The sequence below is a fragment of the Pelobates fuscus genome, chromosome 3 (assembly GCF_036172605.1).
Source record: "Pelobates fuscus isolate aPelFus1 chromosome 3, aPelFus1.pri, whole genome shotgun sequence".
NCBI lineage: Eukaryota > Metazoa > Chordata > Amphibia > Anura > Pelobatidae > Pelobates > Pelobates fuscus.
In genome coordinates this window covers 317,150,120-317,168,577 of record NC_086319.1, presented here as the reverse complement: position 1 = coordinate 317,168,577, position 18,458 = coordinate 317,150,120, and the positions used below count along the sequence as shown (strand labels likewise).

At 39.5% G+C, this 18,458-nt stretch overlaps 2 protein-coding genes and 3 non-coding genes across 7 annotated transcripts in view; 2 read left to right on the top strand and 3 right to left on the bottom strand.

The window, feature by feature from the left end:
- KIF7 (kinesin family member 7) overlaps positions 1 to 5,685 on the top strand; it is a 43,464-nt gene extending 37,779 nt beyond the window's left edge. For all 3 annotated transcript variants that reach the window (XM_063448900.1, XM_063448899.1, XM_063448898.1), the window contains exons 15-19: positions 454 to 669; positions 1,675 to 1,881; positions 2,154 to 2,352; positions 3,783 to 3,947; positions 4,056 to 5,685. In XM_063448900.1, coding sequence (XP_063304970.1) covers positions 454 to 669; positions 1,675 to 1,881; positions 2,154 to 2,352; positions 3,783 to 3,947; positions 4,056 to 4,456 — 1,188 coding nt within the window. In that variant the 3' untranslated portion in view covers positions 4,457 to 5,685. The remainder of the gene's footprint in view (positions 1 to 453; positions 670 to 1,674; positions 1,882 to 2,153; positions 2,353 to 3,782; positions 3,948 to 4,055) is intronic.
- A 5,926-nt stretch (positions 5,686 to 11,611) lies between these two features.
- Positions 11,612 to 11,684, bottom strand: TRNAR-ACG (transfer RNA arginine (anticodon ACG)). The gene has a single exon. It is a non-coding gene; the product is annotated as a tRNA-Arg (tRNA).
- A 427-nt stretch (positions 11,685 to 12,111) lies between these two features.
- TRNAR-ACG (transfer RNA arginine (anticodon ACG)) lies at positions 12,112 to 12,184 on the bottom strand. Its single transcript has one exon. It is a non-coding gene; the product is annotated as a tRNA-Arg (tRNA).
- A 342-nt stretch (positions 12,185 to 12,526) lies between these two features.
- On the bottom strand, positions 12,527 to 12,599 carry TRNAR-ACG (transfer RNA arginine (anticodon ACG)). Its single transcript has one exon. It is a non-coding gene; the product is annotated as a tRNA-Arg (tRNA).
- A 2,764-nt stretch (positions 12,600 to 15,363) lies between these two features.
- The window catches only part of FANCI (FA complementation group I), a 52,038-nt gene continuing 48,943 nt past the window's right edge, over positions 15,364 to 18,458 (top strand). Inside the window, exons 1-2 of the mRNA XM_063448895.1 lie at positions 15,364 to 15,465; positions 16,143 to 16,232. Coding sequence (XP_063304965.1) covers positions 16,149 to 16,232 — 84 coding nt within the window. The 5' untranslated portion in view covers positions 15,364 to 15,465; positions 16,143 to 16,148. The remainder of the gene's footprint in view (positions 15,466 to 16,142; positions 16,233 to 18,458) is intronic.

Genomic DNA, 18,458 nt, shown 5'->3' with positions numbered 1-18,458 from the left:
TCAGCCAATTCAATGCTTTCCCATAGGAAATAGCTGTGCATGTGTGTTAAAAAGCTTTGTGGTCAATACTTTGTGGTCAATGAGCATCAGCACCTCCATGCAGACCCAATCTAATACACTGCCCTCTCCCCTCATTCTAATTCATTGTCCCCAAATTGAATATACTGGCCCCTCCACCTATTCTAATACACTGCCCCTTAATCTAATACACTGCCCCCTTTGTGATTACACAGCCACAGAATGGTTGGGCTGAGAATGAAGTGGAGGGCTCAGAAAGGCTACAAACAAGTGATCTCCAGCTTTTGCAAACTGTTTTATATGCTCCCATTGAAAAAAATGAATAATTAAATGCATGCGTGTTTTCATTTGGAGCATGTCTACAAAATAGTGATTATTTATTTGTATTTGGGCAGTGGAGTGTTCCTTTAATGTAACTACTACTTTTTGTACTAGGCTCTAAATAATGATATTGTAAGAGTTTCCAGTCGCATTGAAGATTTGGAGAAGGAACTATATGAGAAGAATGGGCAACTTCGGGAGGGCAGTGCCAACGACCAGCAGCGTATACGAGATGAGATCAATAACCTCAGACAAGAGAAAGATCTCCTGTTAAAGCAACGAGTGGATATAGATGACAAGCTTAGACAAGGGAATCTTCTTTCTGCAGAGGTAAACACATTGAATCACTATTATAGATGCTTTTAATATCCTGTTCAAGAAAAATAATGATGATTTTTTTCAGTTTGTTATATGTTATTTCTGCTTTGTTACTTGACTCCTTCACATTTGGCTGTTGCTCATATTGATACAGTTTCCTTTTGGTTTGTCTTCACATTTCTTTGTTTGTCATGGAACACTAGACCTTTCTTTAAAAGGTCCATTATTTAGATATCCTAATTATCTGATGTTACATATGTCCAGTTGACTCCGAACATATCATCAAAGAGGCCACTTTGTTAAAGAACGGTCACCTTATTCTTTTACTGGACACCTCCATCTTGGCTCTGTGTCAATCATTGTCATAAACTCAGTCTTTTACACCAGGCAGTAAGCATAGCGAAAACATACAGAGAAGAGGACAATTCAAACAATGTTTCTAGTTCTTTTTTTTTTTCGCTTGCAATGTTTGTCCTGGCTTTGCATTGTCTGTACTGATGCTAATCTGATGCTGATCTTGAGTGTACGTTGAAAAGTAAATCGAACATGTCTTGAAAAAATCCAAAACAAAGTTGAGCTAATGTACCAATTCTTGAAACACTCCAAAATGAGAGGGGGTAGCCTCTAATAAAGTAACTAGATAAGGCATAAAGACAGAACCAAGAATGTTTCGGAAGGATTTAGTGACAAGAGACATACGTGACCCAAAGTTTGCCAGATTATAAAACTTAACCTAATCTGGCAAACTTTGGTTCAGTTATGTCTCTTGTCACTAACTCCCTCTAAAACTTTCTTGCTACTGTCTTTTTGCTTTGTCTGTCTTGAAAAAAAGGTTAACAAAAGTTATAGAGGATTTTCAGTGTTCTATCCAGAGGTGTAAATTCCAGAGAAGGGCCAATTTCCCTTTAAAGTTCCCTTTTATCCTTGTATTGTAATTTGTTGTTCTTTGGCTTTTATACATGTATGCATAGCGCACTTGATACACATTTTTGACATTTTTCAATTCATGCTCCTCAGGAAGAAAGGATTCTCTTCCAGTTAGATGAAGCAATAGAGGCTCTGGATGCTGCAATTGAGTACAAGAATGAGTCCATCACTCGCCGACAGAGAGTCTTACGGGCCTCTGCTAGCCTTCTCTCTCAGTGTGAAATGAACCTTATGGCCAAGCTGAGCTACCTCTCCTCTTCTGAGACACGAGCTCTCCTTTGTAAATATTTTGACAAGGTAAATAAAATACACAGTCTCATTATATTGTCTATTAAATAGTGCAAAGTTTGTAACAAATGTAAACTCAGTTTGTGATGATTGTGGACATGAGAGAACTACTTTGGGTTTACTTGAACTTCTCAAGCTAAATTTTGCTAGCTAGGGGGTGGGTAGGTTTTTAGTGTGATCACCAGCTTCTTGACTATTAACAGTTATGGGTGTTTGTTAGTTATTTTTCCTTCTCTTAAATGGTATCGGTTTTTGTGTAAGCTTTGCTGTTCTCTTTGCAGGTGGTTACACTGCGCGAGGAGGAGCACAAACTGCAGATTTCATTCTCTGAGTTGGAAATGAAGTTGGAGGAGCAGCAGCACCTTGTATACTGGCTGGAGGTTGCACTGGAGCGCCAGAGGCTAGAAATGGATCGTCAACTCACCCTGCAACAAAAAGAACATGAGCGAAATGTCCAACTACTGCTAAAACAATGTCAAGGTAAAATGCAAGCTTTGTCATCTTTCGTTCGCTTGTGTCTCTATGTATTTCTGTGACATAACATTTAACTTTAAAGTATAGTTATTCCTTTTACATATATGTTTATAATGTGGAGTAAAATCAAGAAGTTTGCAATGTAGCATTGTGTTTAACGCTACTTTTGTTACTTGAAATAAAAATGTATACATTTTCAAAGTATAGGCTTTATTGTGCGGTTTAAAAGGCAAAGTTCAAGTCAATGTATCAGTCCCTGAACTAGGCATCTTCATGACCAGGCAGGGCAGGTGCTCTGCGCAATTCCCTTCCTCTAGATTGATTTTTCCCCCACTAAGTTAAACAATCAGGAAGTAACCTAACCGGTTTATAAATGGACCAATTTCTATTGATATCTTCACTTTTTGTAGTTGAAAGAGAACATAATCTAAACACATAAAGCACTTCAGCTGTGTAGTGTCCCTTTAAGTAATAAGTTGCACAGACACTTTTGTTTCCTGTGGGCAGGATATGCATTCCAGTTTTTCAATCACTAACATTTGCCTTCACTGCTCCTTTGCTACAGTGATGGCCAATATAAATAATTTTAAATGTTTGACATGCATCTTTCTTTCACTTTTGATCCTTATCTAGATTAATTACTCTCTTGTTGATTCCTCAATGCGTAGATTTTAAATGACTTCAAAAATATTTGTTTTCCCAATCCATTTCCTGTAATTTATCTCAAGTATTATTTTTTCCTATTCATGCCCAGTCTGATACATTTCTGCAGACTTTAAAAATGCATATTTATTTATTTCCATTTGTTGTACTTCTAATTGGCAATGAAAAGATATATTACAATTGTAGTTAAATTGGATTTGTGTTAGCCAAATTTGAGTGGATAGCCAACTGGAACATTTTATAGGTACTTGATTTAAATTTAGGGCTTATTTCACACTGGTATAATACTAATTTTAGAGTTTTATAAGACCAATCATGCATGTGCAAATCAAATACATACAGTTTGTTTTAAAACTGCTAATAAACCAACCCATTATACAGCGCTACAGAACTTGTTGGTGCTTTATAAATAATAATAATAATAAGTGTAATTTTGTTATAGAAATTGTAGTGCATTTACTTGAGTAATGTCATGGCTTTAGCAGTGCTCAGATCTTACATACTCCCATGAGCATATCTAAAATTATTCTGTGACTATGGTAGTGTACTTTGCCACTTCATGTTTCGATTACTGCCGCCATGTATTGTGTGTAATGAATCTTGATGTGTGAATTGTGTCACAACAGATTAAATGATTACCCTATATGAGACTTCAGAGATACAGTAGTTGTTTTTTTAAAAAAAATAAAATTAAATTTTTTGTCAGTGACTTCCCAGGGCAATTTCTTAACTCTTTTTCCCCCCGATTTCTCTCTTCCTCTATTTTATTTTAGACCAAATAGGAGAGGGTCTGGCTGGAAGCAAGAGACAGTACGAGGTTACAATTCAAATGCTTCAGAAGGAACTTGGATGGTATATGTGGGCTCACCAGGAACTCAGTCAAAGATTAAGTAAATGTACTCTTTCTCCTGTGAACCCTACAGGGTTTCCTACCAAGGGTAAGTGCCCTCTCACGATTTTGATTTAATCAATTGCTCCATTATAGCCACCAAGCAGCCATTGTAGAATAAGACACCTTAATTTATTTGTGTTTTTATTATTTTAAGTGATTCCTGGAGATGGAAGACTTCTTCCCCCACCTGATAAACAGATGTCTTTAGTTGGGTCTTCAGAAGAAAGTGGTGTTGCCTCTGATATGAACAGTCAGATTTTGGCTCCTGATAGAATCCAAAAGCCCAGAGAGGACTTAATTCATCTCCCTTTACCACCCACATGGAGGCGCTCCTCTCTGCCTACGGACGAGCAGACTGGCCTTGACGAACTCCGTCACAAGGAGATTGTTACAGAAACTATCAGCAACAGAGTGATGCAGTTAAATGATGGCTTTAATCAAAGAGCAGCACTCTGCCTTCCGAAATCCCGAAGAGACCTCCGAAGATGTAATGTTAACGCTATGCCATTTATCTCTAATGTGGAAAAGATAGACGTACGGAAAAACCCATTGTAGAAATGCGTGGCAGTCTTTCTTTCCACTTTATATTTGTCCTGTTACAAATTGTGTTGTGGTTCTTGCAAACTTTCAGCACACCACTGTTTTGTTTACATGTTTTGTTTTATTTAAACTGTATTTTTCCATGTTCTTTTGTTTGAGATTAACAAGTGTAGATGGATAGTAAGGTATATAATTGACATCCCAAACTGGTAGAGGTACTTAGTGAGGATCACATAGAGCAAGTGTAGGAATCTAGACAATTGACCTAAAGATTTTTAGATATTCTCTGCCTTAACACTTACTTTACAGACAATTTTACATCCACTGCCATGTTGGTAAATAGCTGCAAGTATCAACAATTATGAGAGAGGTTTTCAGTTGTTGTGCTTCGTAACTACTTGAAAACAAACTCTTTACTCAATACAATACATTTGCTCTACTGTCAGAAAAAGAGATCAGAGCCACTGCAGTAAACTGTGTCACTGGTGAATAACATTTATTCATACTGCGGTGCAAGGGGTAATGGACACAGTGTTTTCCTCACTAAGGGGAGCAGGTTTAAAGCTGTTGATGAATAAGAAACGTGCCTGTATTGGGTCTGTCTCGTGTATTTACTCCTGGATTCTGTGCCTTTAACTTAATATATGCCGTAATGAACAGTCCAATAACACTAAATGCAAGCTACATGCTTTTGTTGGCTTGTACGGTCTTCCTCTGATGGATCATATTTCTATAGCTGCTTGTCAACTTTTAAAAAATAAATTGTAAAGAACACATTTAAACACTTTATGATGTAGCATTACCAGACATGGCTTTGAGTAATTTTGAAAGTTGTTATAGGGCTAATTAAACCTTTTTAAGATTTCCAGAGCCATAGCAAGGTATTCTATTACAGCTTCAATAAACAGGTAAGAAGCAGTGTATCATTCAGCTGTCCAACTTTCTTTATGCACCTTGTGTTGGAATACAAAAATGGTATCCCCCTCATCAGCTGGTGATCAGGCATATTGCATTCATATGGTTTCTCCAAGGCTTACTTAGAGTCTCAGCTATATCCTTTCCTAAATTTATTATAAAAGCAAAACTCCCATGATACTTTGCATTATCGTCTTTTCTATGTAACACCGTTGGCTCATCTATGCAGTAGCAACAGAACAGTTTACATGTGCACATTTAGTTATTACTATGTAAAAAGCTTCTTCTACCCTTTTGTAATATAGTTTTGTAAGGATTTTTTTTGCATTTTGTACTACATTAAACTATTTATCACATTGTTTTATATAATTTGAATGGAGTCTGCCTATTTTTTGTCGTGCTGTCTTTACTTGATATGGTTTGAGATCAAAATTAGTTGCAGGCACTTTAGGTTTGCAGCTGCTGGGGCGTAATTCCTTTCTTTAAACTCTAGAATAGATTGAATGATAGAAATAATTATGGAGAACAGGTCAAGACTTTATTTTTTATTTTTAAACTGTGTGGGCTCCCTCTTACTATTATTATTTTTCTTTATTAAAGGGGCACTATAGTCACCAAAACAACTTTAGTTTAATGAAGCAGTTTTAGTGTATGGGTCATGCCTTCTGAAGTTTCACTGCTCAATTCACTGCCATTTAGGTCACTGCCATTTAAATCACTTTTGTTTCTGTCCATGCAGCCCTAGCCCTACCCACCCCTGGCTATGATGACACAGCCTGCATGACAAAAATAAAAATGGTGTAACTTTCAATCAGATGTAACTTACTTTAAAATGTTTATCTCCTGCTCTGTAATATGAACTTTAATTACATACAGGAGGCTCCTTCAGGGTCTAGCAAGCTATTAAAAGAGCAGAAGATAAGAAATTCTACATTAAACAGAATGTGCAATAAAGGAAGTGTAAACATTAAATGTCTCTACATTAAAGGACCACTATAGGCACCCAGACCACTTCAGCTTAATGAAGTGGTCTGGGTGCCTGGCCCCTCTAGGATTAACCCTTTCTGCTGTAAACATAGCAGTTTCAGAGAAACTGCTATGTTTACCTTAATCCAGCCTCTAGTGGCAGTGCCCAGCACCAATCCTGTTTCAGGGAGACCTCGCCAAAGTCTTTTCAGAGGGGGGTGCCAGAAAGAATTTTAAATTTACAGCATCAGCATGATCACATGCTACTGAGGCATTTTAATGGCTTTCCTGACCGCTCTCCTCTCAGTCTGGGGCTTTGAAAACTCTTACATGGGGTTAGAAATTTGATTTATTCGCCTTTTTTCCAGAGCCATGTGGGATTCCTTGCGTCTGGCGCTACCCCCGATCAGCCTCTTTGGCTGACATCGTCATAATTAATGATCTCAGCCAATCACAATGTTTTCCATAGAAAGAACCATAAGAACTACATTAAGCTGTTGTTCTGGTGACTATAGTGTCCATTTTAAAAAAGAAAGACCCAGGAGGATTGAAACATTGACTTTATTATTATAATGGTTTGATGAAAATCCTATAGTGTGTCGATGGCATTCCTTTATTATTACTATTATTTTAATTGTAATACTATATCCAGGCAAGAGGCCTTGTCCTACAGCAGTTAAATTCTTAGCAGTGCATTGAAATATATCTTTTTGTGATATGATGCAATTGTAGGCCTTTATACAAAGAAAGGTGCCAGAAACAAATAATAGCTAAACCAGCATATGCAGTGCAACATCTGTAGTTCAAATCAAAGGAAGACTCCAGGCACCATAACTACTACTGCACACATTATGTCCAAAACAAAAGACTGCTCCTTCAGTAGGTACTAAACCGTGACGCTAATCTGAGAACATAATAGTACTACAGTGCACACATACAACTGACACCGTTGTAGAAAAACAAATCGCATTCCACAAAATATTACCAAAAATGTCAAGTTATGCAATTTGAACAGTTCATTCCAGGGTATGAAATAGAATATATACATTTTGGCTCTGTTTTGTTTTGTTGGCATTCACTGTGAAATGACAGCTCGTTATGCAATTTGAACAGTTCATTCCAGGGTATGAAATAGAATATATACATTTTGGCTCTGTTTTGTTTTGTTGGCATTCACTGTGAAATGACAGCTCGTTATGCAATTTGAACAGTTCATTCCAGGGTATGAAATAGAATATATACATTTTGGCTCTGTTTTGTTTTGTTGGCATTCACTGTGAAATGACAGCTCGTAGAGACCTTACGCAAAAAAAATATATATATATTTTTTTTTAATCCCGAACTATTTACAATATAATGGAAATACTGTATTGGTGGTGAGTGGGGAAAGAGTAGATCTCCACATGTAGAACTGCAACTTCCATAAAGCTTTCAAATTATAAGGTCTGGCAAAGCATCATGGTAGTTGTAGCTTTACTACATCTGGGAATTTAACCAAAATGCAGGTTCTAACAGTGCCACTATTCCTACCTTGCCACAGGGTTCCACTGTATCTTTCGGACAGTAGAATAATTTCAAGCGTTTACGTTGCAGGGATATAGGCTCCACTTTATATAATTTTAATAAAGAGATAATGAGGTTAGGCAGATAATCTTTTTCCTATCACCACCTCCCCGTAATTATCATTGGCTATGGCTGAGGGAGAGAGATAGGTGGTGGCACCAGCCAGTGGTGGATCCAGTGCCTGATCTCGGGAGGGGCACTTGCAGATTATTTAAAGAAATAATCCAGGCACAATAACCACTACAGCTCAGTGTAGTAGTTATGGCGCAGTAGTGCCAGGATCCCATCCCAGAGTAAGTAGTCAAACCGTTTAAGAACAGTTTGACAACTTACCTGGGGTCTGCTGGGATATAGGGCATATGAGCAGTAGTATGTGTTAGGGGTGAAGTGTGTGTGTGAAAGTTGCAGTGTGTGTGTGAGCGGTGAAGTGAGACTGCGTGTGTGGTGTGTAGTGTGTGTATGGAGGCAGTGTTTGTGGGGCAGTGTGTGTATGGGGGCAGTGTTTGTGGGGTAGTGTGTGCATGGGGGCAGTGTTTGTGGGGCGGTGTGCACTGTGTGTATGGGTGCAGTACTTGTGGGGTAGTGTGTGTATGGGGGCAGTGTGTATGGGTGTGCAGTGTGTCTACGGGGGGCAGTATGTGTAGTGTGTGTATTGGGGCAGTGTTTGTGGGGCAATGTGTGTAGTGTGTGTATGGGGGGCAGTGTTTGTATTTAATAAAATAAATAGACTTTATGTCCCCTTCCCTTCTTACCTTTACTGGGAGGAGGGGGGACATTTCTGGTTCCCTGGTGGTCCGGTGGGGAATCCCTGGCGGTTCCAGTGGTAGGAGTGAACTCTAGCCCGTGCTCCAGGGCTAGAGTTCACTCTCGCGAGATTTGGAGTGTTGCCGTGGTAACTGCAGCAATAATCCATGCTCGCGAGAGGAGGACCCGGAGGAGCTCCAGGTAAGAGCTCCCGGGTCCTCTCTCCCTCCCCTGCCAGTTGCCCGCACAGTGCCTGCGGACCGGGGAGGGAGACCTCTGATCTCCCTCCCCGGTCCGCAGGTACATTGCAGGGCTGGCGCTTGGACAATGCCAGTCCTGCATTAGCCGGCAGGGGAGAATCTCAGGTGGGGGCAATTACCCCGTTGCCCCCCCCCCCCCCCGGATCCGCCACTGGCACCAGCAGCAGGAAGGGGAAGACAGGCTGTAGTGAGCTGCACTCACTCCAACTGATATCAGCCAGCAGGACCCCAAGCATGCCACCCTCCTGCACACAAAAGGTGTGTCAGCAGGAAGGTTGCTGCAAATATAAAAAATTCTCACATGTGTGTATGTGTGTTAGATTCTGTGTATATGTCAGGGTGTATGTATCTGTGTGTTAATGTGTGTGTGTGTGAATTTCTGTGTAAGTATGTATGTATGTATTATTATTATTATTATTATTATTATTGCCATTTATATAGCGCCAACAGATTCCGTAGCGCTTTACAATATTTTGAGAGGGGGGGATGTAACAATAAATAAGACAATTACAAGAAAACTTACAGGAATAATAGGTTGAAGAGGACCCTGCTCAAATGAGCTTACAGTCTATAGGAGGTGGGGTATTAGAAACATTAGGATAGGAAATATCAAGTAGGAGTGAAGCAGAGCTGGAGGAGAGAGCAAAGCACTATCCCATAGGGACAGGTATGTAAGGGAGAGATTACTCTGGGAGGCCATACGCTTTCCTGAAGAGATGAGATTTAAGGCCCTTCTTAAATGATTGAAGACTAGGGGAGAGTCTGATGGCAGTAGGCAAGTTATTCCATAGGAGAGGAGCCGCCCGTGAGAAGTCCTGCAAGCGTGAGTTGGCCGTACGGGTGCGAGCAGCGGTCAGGAGGTGGTCGCGGGCAGAGCGGAGGGTCCGAGGAGGGGCATACCTCTGGATCAGTGAAGAGATATAAGAGGGGCTGGAATTGTTCAGTGCTTTAAATGTATGGGTTAGCACTTTGAATTGACTCCTATAGGATACAGGGAGCCAATGTAAGGACTGGCAGAGGGGCGAGGTGTGAGAGGACCGACTGGATAGGAAAATCAGTCTAGCTGCAGCATTCATTACAGACTGTAGCGGGGCAGTACGGCTTTTGGGGAGACCAATCAGGAGAGGGTTACAGTAATCCATGCGGGAAATTACTAGAGCATGGACAAGCTCCTTGGTAGCATCTTGCGTAAGAAAGGGGCGGATGCGGGCTATGTTTTTGAGTTGGAACCTACAGGACTTGGCAACAAACTGGATGTGAGACTCAAAGGTGAGACCAGAGTCAAGTATGACGCCAAGACAGCGCGCTTGTAGGGATGGACTTATGTGGATATCACTGACTTGAAGGGAGAGTGAGAGAGGAGGATCAGTATTAGGAGGAGGAAAGACAAGGAGTTCAGTTTTAGAGAGGTTAAGTTTGAGAAAGCGTGACGACATCCATGGCAGTTTCAGACGCATAAACTTGACACACCATGGCAATCAGCTTTAGATACATAAATTTGGCATATCATGGCACACCATGGCAGTTGATTGCCATGGTGAGCCAGTTTTATGTATCTAAAGCTGATTGCCACAGTGTGCTAGTTTTATGTATCTAAAGCTGATTGCCACAGTGTGCCAGTTTTATGTATCTAAAGCTGATTGTCATGGTGTGCCAGTTTTATGTATCTAAAGCTGATTGCCACAGTGTGCCAGTTTTATGTATCTAAAGCTGATTGCCACAGTATGCCAGTTTTATGTATCTAAAGCTGATTGCCACAGTGTGCCAGTTTTATGTATCTAAAGCTGACTGCCACAGTGTGCTAGTTTTATGTATCTAAAGCTAATTGTCATGGTATGCCAGTTTTATGTATCTAAAGCTGATTGCCACTGTATGCCAGTTTTATGTATCTAAAGCTGATTGCCATGATGTGCCAAGTTTATTAATTTTTAAAATATGCATTACAAGCGAGTGGGTCACGATAAGTTACCGTTTTCAAAAGTGGGTCTCGGTCCATAAAAGTTTGGGAAGCCCTGTCTTATGGCAAAACACAAAATTGCCCATGTCAAAATAAATACAAAAGAAAATCTAAGGAAGAGAAGAGTGTTTCAATGCAAAAAATGCCTTCAATAACACAAAAAAACACTGAAAATCGACTGTAAAATGCACTCCCTTCAGTTGCTCTGTGTCCACCCTGTTGATAGAATTGGATTGTCTGCAGACAGGGGTCACAGAGATCAAATGTAAAACAAGAGATGGGACAGAGCTGAGTTGATTAAAGGCATGGGTCGCAGAGACCAGACATAAAGCAAAATAATAATAAAATAAAAAAAAAATAAATAAATATAAAAAACAAACATAGTTATGTCCATCAAAACACTAACACCACCTTTATATCAAACAGTAATCCAGCACTATGCAGAAATAACATAGCTCATATTTAACCATGTAAGACACCCTTCAAAGTTATAGGCTAGCCGCTAGAGTTACCAATAATATGCATGAACATCCATATGTATCATTAAGCCTTAATGATTAAGGCATATAAAAAAACAAAAAATATAATAGGATACAAAACAAATTGAAATTAAAAAGAATTAACAATAATATTTTTTTCTCTATATTATTCTGTTGGATGGCAAGATGAATTTGGGACGGAATTTTTTGTCATTTTTATTAGATATTTTAACAAAGTTGTCTTTCCTTCAATTGTTGCCTTATTTTAAAGATAAAAAAAACAAGTCGAGCCAGCCAGGAGTCGAACCTAGAATCTTCTGATCCGTAGTCAGACGCGTTATCCATTGCGCCACTGGCCCTACTATTGCTCAGATTTCAAGCAATGTCATCACTACTTGAAGACGTCCCCTCTTAATTTCATATTTGTTTAAACTGAAGGGGGGTAATTTCATAAATGACATAATACATTTAAAACATAGAGGATAAATAAACAATAATCAAGTCAAACCTCTTTCATTGCAGTGCTGATATTTAGGGTGAAATTACAGAGCTGGAGCCACAGCTTCAATGTGTTAGCTTTTTAAATTTTATTTACAATGTACGAAATCCTAAAGTTGCCAAGAGGATAATAAGAGGATAATTGTATTTCTAATACGTCCAAACGCTGCAGTGTTGATTTTTAGGATGAAATTACACAGTTTGAGACAAAGTTCCATTGTGTCTGCTTTTTTATTTTATTTACATAGTACGTCAAAGTTCCCAAAATTAGATAAGTATAAAATATAACGAGCCAGCCAGGAGTCGAACCTAGAATCTTCTGATCCGTAGTCAGACGCGTTATCCATTGCGCCACTGGCCCGTACATGTTGAGCTATTTCTGATACATTATGTGAGCCTTTTAATCGTTGTACCTTATATAGCACACGTGTGGAGCAAATGGTGATAGATTTTGGCCAGAAAAGTTCATTATATCCAAACATATGTATCTGACTTCTTACTTTTGACAATTTCATTCTAAATCTCTTGCGGTTCACTTTATTGTACCAGAACAGGTAGTGCTTTTACTTATTCATATGATGGAAAAATTACTTTGATCTACATAACGAGTTCAAAAGCTATTTCAACGTTTAAATTGATATATTTAGTTTATCAAAGTAAGAGGTAAATAAAAAAAAGGGAAGAGGAAAAAAAAAAAAACAGACGAGCCAGCCAGGAGTCGAACCTAGAATCTTCTGATCCGTAGTCAGACGCGTTATCCATTGCGCCACTGGCCCCTCATATGAGTCAGGCAAGACCCCAAGGAACAAGACACAAGTTGTCAGAATGCTAAAGCCACTTTTTTACTAGAAATTCTGTGAATTCCATTTAATGTATATTGCCAGGCAGGTTGTATATATCCTGTGACCCCATTTAATGTATATTGCCAGGCAGGTTGTATATATCCTGTGACCCCATTTAATGTATATTGACAGGAAGGTTGTATATATCCTGTGACTCCATTTAATGTATATTGACAGGCAGGTTGTATATATCCTGTGACCCCATTTAATGTATATTGGCAGGCAGGTTCTATATATCCTGTGACTCCATTTAATGTATATTGGCAGGCAGGTTGTATATATCCTGTGACTCCATTTAATGTATATTGCCAGGCAGGTTGTATATTTCCTGTGACTCAATTTAATGTATATTGCCAGGCAGGTTGTATATATCCTGTGACCTCATTTAATGTATATTGCCAGGCAGGTTGTATATATCCTGTGACTCCATTTAATGTATATTGCCAGGAAGGTTGTATATATCCTGTGACTCCATTTAATGTATATTGACAGGAAGGTTGTATATATCCTGTGACTCCATTTAATGTATATTGCCAGGCAGGTTGTATATATCCTGTGACTCCATTTAATGTATATTGCCAGGCAGGTTGTATATTTCCTGTGACTCAATTTAATGTATATTGCCAGGCAGGTTGTATATATCCTGTGACCTCATTTAATGTATATTGCCAGGCAGGTTGTATATATCCTGTGACTCCATTTAATGTATATTGACAGGAAGGTTGTATATATCCTGTGACTCCATTTAATGTATATTGACAGGAAGGTTGTATATATCCTGTGACTCCATTTAATGTATATTGCCAGGCAGGTTGTATATATCCTGTGACCCCATTTAATGTATATTGCCAGGCAGGTTGTATATATCCTGTGACCCCATTTAATGTATATTGCCAGGCAGGTTGTATATATCCTGTGACCTCATTTAATGTATATTGCCAGGCAGGTTGTATATATCCTGTGACTCCATTTAATGTATATTGACAGGAAGGTTGTATATATCCTGTGACTCCATTTAATGTATATTGCCAGGCAGGTTGTATATATCCTGTGACCCCATTTAATGTATATTGCCAGGCAGGTTGTATATATCCTGTGACCCCATTTAATGTATATTGCCAGGCAGGTTGTATATATCCTGTGACCCCATTTAATGTATATTGCCAGGCAGGTTGTATATATCCTGTGACCCCATTTAATGTATATTGCCAGGCAGGTTGTATATATCCTGTGACCCCATTTAATGTATATTGCCAGGCAGGTTGTATATATCCTGTGACCTCATTTAATGTATATTGCCAGGCAGGTTGTATATATCCTGTGACTCCATTTAATGTATATTGACAGGAAGGTTGTATATATCCTGTGACTCCATTTAATGTATATTGCCAGGCAGGTTGTATATATCCTGTGACCCCATTTAATGTATATTGCCAGGCAGGTTGTATATATCCTGTGACCCCATTTAATGTATATTGCCAGGCAGGTTGTATATATCCTGTGACCTCATTTAATGTATATTGCCAGGCAGGTTGTATATATCCTGTGACTCCATTTAATGTATATTGACAGGAAGGTTGTATATATCCTGTGACTCCATTTAATGTATATTGCCAGGCAGGTTGTATATATCCTGTGACCCCATTTAATGTATATTGCCAGGCAGGTTGTATATATCCTGTGACCCCATTTAATGTATATTGCCAGGCAGGTTGTATATATCCTGTGACCCCATTTAATGTATATTGCCAGGCAGGTTGTATATATCCTGTGACCCCATTTAATGTATATTGCCAGGCAGGTTGTATATATCCTGTGACCCCATTTAATGTATATTGCCAGGCAGGTTGTATATATCCTGTGACCTCATTTAATGTATATTGCCAGGCAGGTTGTATATATCCTGTGACCCCATTTAATGTATATTGACAGGCAGGTTGTATATATCCTGTGACTCCATTTAATGTATATTGGCAGGCAGGTTGTATATATCCTGTGACTCCATTTAATGTATATTGGCAGGCAGGTTGTATATATCCTGTGACTCCATTTAATGTATATTGCCAGGCAGGTTGTATATTTCCTGTGACTCAATTTAATGTATATTGACAGGAAGGTTGTATATATCCTGTGACTCCATTTAATGTATATTGACAGGAAGGTTGTATATATCCTGTGACTCCATTTAATGTATATTGACAGGCAGGTTGTATATATCCTGTGACTCCATTTAATGTATATTGGGAGGCAGGTTGTATATATCCTGTGACTCCATTTAATGTATATTGGCAGGCAGGTTGTATATATCCTGTGACTCCATTTAATGTATATTGCCAGGCAGGTTGTATATATCCTGTGACCCCATTTAATGTATATTGGCAGGCAGGTTGTATATATCCTGTGACTCCATTTAATGTATATTGACAGGCAGGTTGTATATATCCTGTGACTCCATTTAATGTATATTGGGAGGCAGGTTGTATATATCCTGTGACTCCATTTAATGTATATTGGCAGGCAGGTTGTATATATCCTGTGACTCCATGTCATGTATATTATGAATCTATTTTAATGTACTGTCTCCCAGAGCTTTGCTGGGCTGAAGCTGAGAGATCACGTGACTTAGAGCAGGGGCGTTTGATTGACACGATCCCTGGCCGTTGCCAAGGGTGACGGAAGTGACGCGCAGCGCGGGAGATTCGGAGCAGGAGGTGTCAGGCGGGAGCTCGGGACCGGGATATCGGGAGTTGGGGCCGTCACTAGACAGAGAACCCGGACCGCACGGAGCTCACCCGATACTGTATGATTGACACGGGCCCTGTCTGCCATTGCTGTAACCCTTTGGAGGGGGGGGGGGTCATTATTTATTATATAATAATAAACTATAGAGTCATACAATGGCCCCCACTGCACTCATATTGCACGTTACTATGGTAACCGGGGGGGCAGAGCTCTCTCCTCTCTCCCCCCCCTCCATGCACTGGGAGCTGGTTATGGGGTATCCTGGACTCAGGGTAAAGAGGTTCTGCAGCAGCCTCTCCCCTCATAGTGTGTCAGATGGTTACAGTGTAACCAGCCCTGGTAATATAATACATTATACAGCATGTCCCAGTGACATGGGATTAAAGTAAATGTTAATTACTGCACTGGTTCTCCTGCGGTGAAATTATGGGCGTTTCACTGCTAGAATATAGAATGTACAGAAACAATATACATGTGGAAAGGACCCAGATAGTAATGTGAAAATGTTACATTACGCAACACATTCCATTGAAAGTACTTTTATTTAATTTATTAAACTGGCAGATCAAGGACAACGTGAACTGGATTAATGTCTGGTTTGCAAAACTGCAAATAATTTAAAACATGATCAGTGCACTCATATTTTATGCCCATGTTTATTTTTTTATTTTTTGTTATTTTTATACAGTACTAATATTAGTTTAATATCCAACACTATTTTTCTTTCATCATTAGTTAACCATGGATCAGAAGATCTTTTCATTAGCAGCAGACGATAAACCAGAAGGGCTTCAGCAATGTCTTAAGAGCATTAAAGACACTGAGGTGAGCAGATGCTGAAAATATTTTTTCGATATATAGTGCATACAGAAATTATTCTATCCTATTCATTTTTTTTAATGTTGCATCCTTATGCTAAAATTGTTAAGATTATATTTTTTTCACATCATCCTATACTCAGAATCTCATAATGACAAAGGGAAAATTGATTTCCGAAAACATTTGCAAGTTTATTAAAAAGAATAAAACTAAAATATCACATTGGCATAAGTATTCAGATTCTGACATGACACTATGCTATGACACTTGAGATTTAGCTCAGATGCATCACATTTCTTTGGAACATTTTGGTTTGGATGGTTTTTACAATTTGATTAGAGTCCACCTAGAGTCCACCTGTGCCATATACAACTGATTTGACACACCTGTCCATATAAGGCCTCACAGCTGTGAATGCATATCAGAGCAAAAACCAAGCCATGAGGTCAAATGAAATGTCTGCAGAGCTCATAGATAGGTTGTATCAAGGCACAGATCTGTGAAAAGCTACAAAATAAATGTCTCAATTGAAGGGTCACAAGAGCACTGTGGCCTCTATAATTCTTAAGTGGAAGAAGTTTGAAGCAACCAGGAGTGTTACTCAAGTTGTCTGCCTGGCCAAACTTAGCAATTGGATGTTAAAATATTATCCAGAGGTGTTTTCAATAGTGTTAGTCTAGTTTGAATGAATAAAGTTTTCCCCCGCCTCTTCCCCTTAAGCATGGAGCTCTGAACTGCTATACACGTGTGTGATATTGTTCCTCTGCCGTTACACATAATATCCTGTTATCCTACCCTTTGAAATGCAGCTGGCAACAAGGCCCTGGAGAAGGGCCTTGGTAAAAGGGATGACCAAGAACCCAATGGTCAGAGATCATATGTGGAGGAATGAGAGACTTGCAGAAGGATAAACATCACTGCAGCATTACACTGATCTGGCCTTTATGGTAGGCTGGTCAGATATTTTATTTATTTTATTTATAAAATATTTTACCAGGAAAGATACATTGGGATTTCTCTAGTTTTCAAGAGAAAAAACACTTGAAATTCAGCTTACAATTTGCAATAATCGTCATGAGGACACTCAGGGTGTGAGAAACAAGTTTCTCTGGTCTGATGAATCAGAGATTGAACTGTTTTACCACAATTCAAAATATGTCTGGAGGAAACCAGGCACCGTTAATTACCTGTGCAATACAATCCCAACAGTGAAGCATGGTGTTGGTAGCATCATGCTTTGGCTGAGGTTTTCAGTATCAGGCATTAGGAGACTTGTCAGGGTTGAGGGAAAGCTGAACGCTGCAAAATGCAGAGATCTACTTAATGCAAATCTTGTCCAGAGCGCTCAGGACCTTTCACCTTGCAACAAGACGATGACCCTAAGCAAACAGCCAAGACATCACAAGGCTGGCTTAGGGACAACTCTGTGAACGTCATTGAGTGGTCCATCCAGAGCCTGGACTCAATCTGACATTTTTGGAGAGACCTGAAAATTGCTGTCCACTGATAGTCCACACAATGCCTGACAGAGCTTCAGAGAACCTGCAGAGATGAATGGTAGAAACTATCTAAACCATGTTTGGAAAGCTTGTCGCATCATGCCAAAAAAGTTGAAGCACCTTTGGCAGCAATTATGGCCTCAAGTCCAAGTACTGTGTTAAGGGTCTGAGTAATTATGTCAATGTGATATTTAATTTGTTTTCTGTTTAATATATTTACAGTGGTGTCAAATCTGCTTTTTCTTTTGTCATTGTAGGGTACTGAGTGCAAATTGATGTGACAAAAGTTTTTAATTTTAAACAATTTTAGCATGAGGCTGCAACATAAGAAATTGAAAGAGCCTGAGTGCACTGTATACCTGACTTACAGGGTGACAGCAAATCCTAAATATGAAACTGTGAATATGACAGACAAATCAATAAAGTTTGGGTTTGAAAGAATCGCTCCAGTGACAGCTGCTGTTTTGCCAATATTGCCTAGCGCAGACACAGAACCTTAAAGGACCACTCTAGTGCCAGGAAAACATACTCGTTTTCCTGGCACTAGAGTGCCCTGAGGGTGCCCCCACCCTCAGGGACCCACTCCCGCCGGGCTCTGGGGGGAGGAAGGGGTTAAACTTACCTCTTTCTCCGGCGCCGGGCGGGGAGCTTTCCTCCTCCTCCTCTTCTCCTCGCGACGTCATCAGCTGAATGCGCATGCGCGGCAGGAGCCGCGCTCGCATTCAGCCGGTCG